At 32.0% G+C, this 9285-nt stretch overlaps 1 protein-coding gene across 1 annotated transcript; it reads right to left on the reverse strand.

Moving 5' to 3' along the window:
- Positions 1-6124: 6124 nt before the first annotated feature.
- On the reverse strand, positions 6125-6988 carry MONOS_16070 (uncharacterized protein; the record flags this gene model as incomplete). The annotated part of the gene is made up of 3 exons (XM_067868980.1): positions 6125-6343; positions 6401-6615; positions 6679-6988. 3 exons carry the CDS (start codon positions 6986-6988, stop codon positions 6125-6127), a joined length of 744 nt encoding a protein of 247 aa, XP_067723387.1.
- Positions 6989-9285: the final 2297 nt, after the last annotated feature.

Raw genomic sequence — 9285 nt, forward strand, 5'->3', positions numbered from 1 at the left:
TTTGGGGAGTAATTCATCATCATCCCCTCCTTCAAACTTTCTCTTCATTTTCTCTTTTCTCCATTATTCCTTTCACGCTCTCTCCTATTTCACCTTGTTGCATCGCTTCTCCAGCTTCTTCACCCTAAACATCCAAATGCATTCTTCTCCTTTATTCGTCATTCGCTTTTTTTCTCTTTCTTTTTTCTTTTTCATCCATTTTGGGGAGCACCAGATGTTTGACATTCAAAAATAAACATCTGTTTATTTTCTGCGAAATGAAACTTTTTAGAGAACGTTTGTACTGATGGAGAGGAGATGTTTCGTGAAACCTTCTCTGTAAACATTCTTGAAAAAAAATAAAAATAAAAATAAAAATAATTTTTCTATTTATTTTGTTATTATAATTCAAAAAAAAAAACATTTTCCAAAAAATAATCAAAAAAAAAAAAAAATAAAATAAAATAAATCAAAAAGTTTTCTATTTTTTCAATTCTGAAATTTTTTCATCATTCAAAAAAATCAATATTTTCTGCAAACAAACACTTGCACATTTTGACCTTCTTCATTAGCCAAGCACTTCCATTGCGAAATATCAACAATCCCATTTGCCTATTCTCCCTTCTCAATCTCTTGTTCCTCTCTTTCCGTTCTGCATTTGCCCTGCTTCAATCTCTTTCCTTCTTCCTCCAAATAACCTCATCCTTTCATTCTCTTTTCCATCTTCTTCTTTTTCCTGTCTATCATTGCTCGCTTTCAATTCCTCCAATAACGTTGTCTTTTCTTCCCAAACAAAGCCTTCCAATGCATAATCTTTCAACATTAGTGCCTTTTCTGATCAATTGCATGCCTTTGAATAAAATCTGGTATGTCTCCAAAATGCCTCTTGTTGAAATACCTAAAAAGGAAAAGACAATGTGAAAGCGAATGGCACAGAACAAATGAATAAAAAATTCAAACATCTCAACATATGTAGAGTGGTTGATGTCCAACTAATGTTCCAAACTTTATTTTTCAATTCAAAGTAGCCAATGCATTTTAAACAAATTCAAAAAGATTACAATGAAAATGGCAGCACGTTCAACAAAGAATGAAGGCTTTGATTGAATTGAATGTTATTTTTGTGAAACTGTCGAAATCGCTGTTATCCTTTTGGTTTCGCCTAGCAAGGCAAATGAATGCATAAACTATCAAGATCATGTTGCACAAAAAATGGTGGAGCCTTCAAGTGCACCCTTAAAAGCTATCTGATAAATGCTGTGTTTTGTGGATGAAATCGATATCTCTTCCATTGTTTGCAACATTTTGACTCTGACAAATAAAAGAGGGACGGCCATTGAACTAGGTGTTGGATGTTTTGTTTTTCTTCCGAATACCGATTGTTCGTGTCGTTGAGCTGCGCTGGTTGAATTATGATTTGGCGATTTTCCTTCCATTCGAAAAAGCCTGGTTTGCAATCCTTTTTGCTTCTGCAGCTCCATCATAAAAAAGAGCAAAATAATTTATGCCCTTTCTTTTTCGATGCTACTCCAAAAATAAGATTTTATTTGGAATTTACAGTTATCAAATCATCTATTATGGTTGAAATAGAAAAAATGGGGCGAAATATGTTGTTTTATAAATTTTGTTCCATTCTACACTTACAAATTTTTTTTCATTTGCATTCATTTTCTTCATTATTATACATGGGAATGAAAGACTTATAATGATATTGTTAAAGAAAAAGAATGGATCAAATCGTTGTTTTTTTCATAAATGAAAAAATTTTGCCCCAAATGAGATTTGACAATATATTAATTCAATTTCACAAACTTTGTATAAAGCATATATGAGTGACTATTTCTCTTCCATCTTTTGACTCATTATGTCCTTCTTTTACTTTTTTTTAGTATTATTCTAATTATGAACTTTCGATGGAAATTTTCAAAAAATGAAATACTCATGGTTTGAATATTTCATGTGAAACGATTATTTCTCTGTTTATACTTGTTATGAAATAGTGATTTTGCACAATAAAAATTTTAGAGTTAGCCTTGGTTGCATATTAATAAATTGATGGTTAGGTCAGTAAGGAGTATTTTTTCTCGTCAGGATGAAATAATCTTTCATCTCACGATAAAGAAGATAGAAAATTTTCAATATAACATTAAAAAATTGTTCAACTGTTTTCAATAATGTCTTTTTTAATTTTTACGTTTTTCAATTCCTCTTTTTAGATAGACAATAATTATAACAATACTTAAACTTCGAAATATTCTTTTTCAATTTTTAGCTCTCATTGAAGGAAAGTTGTTTGGTTTGCGTTGTTTGTAACATGCCAATTGACTGTTTTTATGCTTTTTTCAGTGCATCGATTGAAATAGTCGAAAATGTGAAAAAGCTGGATTGGGTCATATTGTTATGAGTACCTATATTTTTTATTGGTACATAAAATTTTCTGGTTTTTTAAAGCATTTGCAAATAAAGAAAAATAAACAGAAACCTTTAAAACATCATTATTTACTATTTCCAAGAATATTTTTTCACTTTCACCATTTTGCTAAAAAGATCTTGAAATTTTTATTTTACAAATGCGATCAAAGACATGCTCGTATTTCCACGAGCCTTTGAATTTGATAGTTTTTCTTGTTGATGTTGTTATTAAACTTTTCTTTTTTATATTTTTGGTTATTTGAAAACAATGAGAACTCTTTTTTTTTCTATAGATTTCACACCTCACCATTTTTTAGTAAAACTGAAATATAAACATAGCCAATATTATTTTCTTTTATTTCTCATGTTCAAATTATGCACTATTTCGTATAATATCATATAATAAAGTTATAATATTTTAAATATTTATGTCTGACTAGTTTAACACGAAAAACAAAATATCAACTTTTTCATTTTGTGTGCCAAATGTTTTTTGTTAAATATTTTCTCCATATTGCATATTTGAAACAAATAATAATACATTATTCTAACATAAGAAAAAGGAGAAAATAATATTGGCTATGTTTATATTTCAGTTTTACTAAAAAATGGTGAGGTGTGAAATCTATAGAAAAAAAAAGAGTTCTCATTGTTTTCAAATAACCAAAAATATAAAAAAGAAAAGTTTAATAACAACATCAACAAGAAAAACTATCAAATTCAAAGGCTCGTGGAAATACGAGCATGTCTTTGATCGCATTTGTAAAATAAAAATTTCAAGATCTTTTTAGCAAAATGGTGAAAGTGAAAAAATATTCTTGGAAATAGTAAATAATGATGTTTTAAAGGTTTCTGTTTATTTTTCTTTATTTGCAAATGCTTTAAAAAACCAGAAAATTTTATGTACCAATAAAAAATATAGGTACTCATAACAATATGACCCTATCTTTCTTCTGGGCTGAATATTCAATAAGAAAAACAAATTCAAATGGAAACTGTGCAAAATGAAAAAATTTGGTGAGATAATTCGCGAATATGTTGTTTAAACGTTTGATATAAGTTCTTATTAATGTATTTTTATTGCAGGAAAACAGGCACAAACGGAATAAAATATGGATATTGACTTCAGCAAAGCACTGAAGGTTTGCTGTTTCTTTTTCAGAAGTGATTATTATTTTTTTTCATTCAGATTTCATTAAAGCTAAGGATTAGATGGCTTTGAAGAAGAAAGAGAAAAGTTGGAAGAAAAATAGGGCTATAATTTAATCTTGACCTTTTTCTTTTTTCCATGCTTTTAGCTTTACACAAGCCTGTGATAAATAAAAAATAACCAGAAATGTTTGAAATGTTTTTATTTCCTTATTCAATATTTTTTTTTCAATATTTCTTGTTTGACAAAAAGATCGAGGATTATAACAATTTTATGGTTTGATCATTGACTTGCTGCTATTCCAGCGAATATTTTTTATATGAAGTTTTCAGCTTTCATATCATAATACATTGTTTCTTTTTTATAAGTTAAACTTGTTTAAAACTTTCTCAACTTGTTTTTTTAACACATTTTCTCATTTCACACATTTTTTCAAAAAACATAATTTCAGAGATATGTATTCATATGTTTTAAAATTCTTTGAAATGAAATAAAAACAAATTTGTAATGAAATGATATCTCAAAGAAAAAACAACAAAATATTTGTATATGACGAACAATTGGGACAAAATATTGCACTTCATGCTTTTTCATTAAAAATTTATGCACTTTTCACTGACTATTTTATATCAAAAAACACAATATAAATATGTTCATTTTTTGACATACGTAAAATATTGGAAATTTTATTGTTTTGATTTCAACGATGCCTGCTTCAGGATTTGAAAATCAAATTTATTTCAAAATCTGAGAAAGCGAAATAAAGTCATGAGTGAAACAATTTTTCAATGCCCTGTGCAAAAAAAGCTTGAAAGTTCATATTTTTCCCCAATTCTCAGATCAAAATTTTTAAATGTTCTGCCATTTCGCTTCAAATTCTTGTTCAATTCTTTTTCTCTTCAGGATTAAATAAAAATATACAATAAATAACACCTTGTTTTTATTTTTAACATGCTAAAAATTTACACAAATTCATATTTGTTCCGAAAATAGTGTTTTATGCAAAAACAGTGAAATGAGAAAATTTGGTCAAAAATTTAATTGAAAAAGTCAAAAACAAGTTATAATAATTATATAGGAATGTAGAATTGTAATGCTGTAGCTTAAAACGTTCGGTATGAAATATTGGCTTCACAGCCAGCAAGCCTTTGATCTGGGAACTAAAATTATAAAAATCTTTATTATTTTTTCGAATATAAAAATTAACAAAAAATAAAAAGAACAGAAAGTTGTAAATAATTGTGATAAAATTATTTGTGTATTTTTTTGTTTCAAACCTTTGCTATGCTCGAAAAAAGCTTCAGAAAGTTTCAAAAAAAACAGGGTTGAGAAAAAATTTTGATGTCAAGATAAAATATGCACCCTACTAATAGATGAAATTCAAGAAATTTTAAATGTGTATAGAATCGGTCTTTGGAGAAGAATTAATTTTTAAAGAAAGATTATTTTTTGTGAAAGAAGGGGAAGTTAAAGAATAATAGACAAAATGTAAAAGAGATTTACACATGATTTGTATTTTTTTGTTGGAAAGAGAGAAAGAGATTGAGCTGAAAGTGAAAAGAATTCAGATGTTTCTCCTCTGCAGAAGAAAAAGGGATAGAAGAAGAAATTTCAGTGAATTTCTCCGTTGATATTTATTGACACTCATCTTCTCAATCTTCATTCATCTCAGTCAATCCATTCATCTTCTTCATCTTCTTCAGACACATCATCATTTCATACAGCTTCTTCTTCATTATCATCATTCACCTTATCTGATTTAATATCTTTAAATTTTGCGTCTTCACAAGAGATTGTTGGAAAATTAAAGAAAAGGATTTTTGAAGAAATGAAACAGGAATAGAAATGAGAAGAAAATTAAAAAGAAAACAAAGAGAATTAAGACAGTTTAGAGAGTGAAGAGAGCATGACGAATGGGAATAAGGTTTAGAGAATTGAAGGGATTAATTATTGAATGAAAAGAAGAAAATATTTGGATAATAAATTTGAGTTGAAAGTTTGATTTGAGAAAAGATCTATGAAGACAGCAGAGATAAGAAGAAAAAAGATTATTGATTGGTTCAGAAGATTGATTTTAAAATGTGCAAATATAATGATAATAATTCATAAATTTTCATTTGATGTTGATTATTTTCATTTCTTCCAAATCAAGTCTTGTCAAAGCAACATTTTCAAGTTTTGAAACGAAAGTCTATGATATTCCAAATGTTTTCATTTTGCAAAAGAATTATAACATTCTCACATTTGTTTTTTTTAAAAAGGGAGATGAAAATTGAAGACGAGATTGAAACAAGGAATTGAAGACAAATATGCAAAAAAAGAAGTTATTTTGTAAAGCACAACTTGAGTATTAATCATGATTTTTCAAATAAAGATTAAAAAAAAAACAATAATGAAATTCATATGTATTTTCAATTTTGTCAAATCCACTGATGTTTTCGTCTTGCAAAATCATTTAATTCCTTATGGCTGAACTTAACTAAGTTGCAAGTTCATTCATCTCATGCTCACTTTGGTTTCAGTCTTCTCATCTTTTAATAACATCGATTATTGCTGGATCTGTTTTCCATATACCGCAATGCATCATCCGATGCCAAACACCCACCACATTCTCCTTTCTCTTTTCTTCTCTTTCCTTACAAACAGCCTCTCCCCAATGAACTTGATGCTCATCGTCCCATCCGGCTGTATCATCCCTTCTTCAACAGGCTTCCCCACAATCCGCTCCCGCTCTGCAACAGCTCCACCAGCACCCCTGTCACAGTCATCGTAACCAGATAGTCCCGCAAGCTTCCATTCGAACTTTCATCGGTCAACCTCAAAAACCTTTCGTGCAGCGATTCCCTATCCAAAAAATACCCCTCTTCTTATTCCTCTTCTTCCTCGTTCTTCAATCACTTCTTCTTCTTTTTCTTTGTCACCTTCATCATCACGGTCATCATCCTCTTCCTCTTCCTCTTCCTTCTCCAAATCTATCGAACTTCCTTCTCTCCCTGACTCCTCATTTGTTTCCAAATCATTCGTTGAAATTTCTGCCTGTTTCTCATCTTTCTCCGCTCTATCTGAACTTCCATCTGAAGTTTTGTCCTACGACCCATCTGCAGCTTCTGCTGCTCTCCTGTTCTCCTGTTGGATACCATTGGATGACGAAGAACCGCACACTTCTGGTTCCACTGAATGCTGCTTGTCTGCCTCTGCTTTGGTTTCTGCCTTCACAAACCTCAGCCGATTCAGCCCAAGCGCCTCCACAACCAGCAGAGCTATCTTTTCTTCCAGCTTCCTTAAGTTCTCTTTGATTCTCTCCACAAACTCTCTGTACGCTGTCGGATGCCCGCATTTCTCCTTATTCACATCACATCCCTCTCTCCTTCTATCTTCTTCTTCCTCTTTTCGCTCCTCCAGCACCGCAAGTGTAATTTCTGCCGGCTTCAGAACCACATCCTCCATCCTCAGCCCTACTGCCGACAGCCCCTTCTCCACAATCTCCCCCAATTCACACTCTGCAACATCTCACCCCATAACATAGCCTTGAAGCTTCACCACTAAATATTTTAAACTGAGACGATCGAAGAATGCAGCAGTGATCAGTTAAATTCATCAGAAGATCTATGGAATTGTGTTCACAACGGATTAATATCTGATTCCGAAATTCTTTCACATAGACAATAATAACAAAAGTGCCTGTATAACGGGGTGAACTGAAAACATCGCAGAAAGCTCCATATTGGAGGAGCACATAACACCTCCATCCACCACCGACCGCTGCTCCAAAACATTTTTATCAGAGACTACTGTGAATTTCCATGTTCATGTTCTTTTTCAAAAGAAACCAAAATAGAAATTAACGTAGTTTTCTTCATTCATTCAGATTAACAAATATGGGTGTTTTTTTTTGATATCATAAAAAAAGATCAAAAATTGAAAAAATAAAATCTATTGTGGTATTTATTGATCAAATAACAAGAATTGATTTTACATGAGTATTGAGCATGTATTGACAAAACATTTATTTGTTTTATTTATTTAAACAAAAATTCATACCTTTTTTTTATTTTTGGTTAAAAAGTATTTTTTGATCATGTTTAATAAAAATAAACCAAAAAATAAATGAATAAAACTTCAGAAAAAAATAAAAGTTTCAACACAAACTTAACAATACCGACAATTGGAAAATAAAAACAAAATACATTGGAAAAGTTTTAAATTTGAAAAAAAAATACTTTTTTTTTGTCTTTCAAAAAATGACAACAGTTTATCATCTTTAATTTCTTTGGCTTTTTTATCACAAAATCATCATTCCAGTCTCGTGATTGAGTGACTGGATGGAATTATGGAAAAGAAAATATTGTCAAGAATAACAGTTGATTCAAATTCTTCTATTTCTCTCTCTTCTCCTGATCTTATCACTTATAGACTTCTCTCCATCCTCATTGTTCTTCGTACAAAATTCTCCATTATTGTTTCCTTGAAATTCTAATTCAACATACTCACTCTATCGCTCCTTGATCACCAAAGGAATTCATTTCATTCATCTCTGCAGATTCCATCACATTCTTCTCTATCTGCTCTGTGTTGTCGCAAAATTCCAACACCATAAAGCTTTCCAAAATCTCTTCCATTGTGTCTGTCCAGGCAGCGCAGAAAGCTGTGCTTGCAAGAGATCTTTGCAATGGTGCCTGTAAACAGGATGAGCTGGTCATTCGCATCAAATTTCTCACCCGTTGCACACGACCCGCTATTCCAAATCGAGTTCTTATTCAGAGCATATAACAGGCTCGTGACCATATCCCGCGCCCCATATGAAAAAAACAGCGAGCATTCGATGTTCACAGACGGAATCTTCTTCTGCTACTCCTACTCTTGCTGCTGCTGCCTCTGGAACAAATTCATAACGTGCTGAGGGTTAGATGAAGGCCTTGGTGATGGTGAGCACAGAAAGCTGTCACGATGAGCACACGAAGAATTCTGTACATGTTGTGAGTATTGGATGACGTTAAGCTCCTCCATTTCCTCGTCTGCTCCTTCACTCCCATCAAACCTCCTTTGGCCCACAAACACTGCTAGCGCACCTTCCTCTCCTTCTCTTCCCGGATAGTCGACTCTTTGCCCCTTTTCCTTCTTCTTCTTCAACAGAAGCAATTATGATTGGCAGATCTCGTCAGTTTCTTCTTTTTCGTTCTTTTAAAATTGAACCAACTTCAGCTGAATATGTTTTGAGATTGTTCAAGAAGGAAGATCCATCTGTTTCATCTGAATTTGCAGCAATCGATGTGCCACTTCCATCGCTCTCAACCCTGTTCCTATTCTTCCCATGCCACCCAATGTTGATGTCAATCTGCCAAATATCAAATCATTCCCTCCTTCTTCACCTCCATCTCTTCTGTTCGAAAGAAGGCTATTGCCCATCTTCTCCAGCTCTCCCATGTCGCCTCTATAGCCAGCTGTTCAGCAATACATCTTTCTTCCTTTTTCAGTTCGTATTCTACAAGATTTGCTATCTTCTCGCACCAATAAGCAAGCTTACTGTGTGAATTCTCCAGTGCTGCTGCAAGCTTCATACACTTCTTCCACGTTCAATATCTCTCTTTCTGTCGCTCCTTCCACCTCCTTTTTCTTTTCTTCTTCTTCCTCTTATCAAACATTGATTCAGACTCATTTATGTATATTCATTGCCCCTATTCTCCACAGCTTTGAAATTATTTGCCCCTCTTCGAGTTGTGTTTTCTTTACTCTGTCTTTAACAA

Source organism: Monocercomonoides exilis (genome assembly GCF_001643675.1).
Source record: "Monocercomonoides exilis strain PA203 chromosome Unknown scaffold37-1059404, whole genome shotgun sequence".
Classification (NCBI taxonomy): domain Eukaryota; phylum Preaxostyla; order Oxymonadida; family Polymastigidae; genus Monocercomonoides; species Monocercomonoides exilis.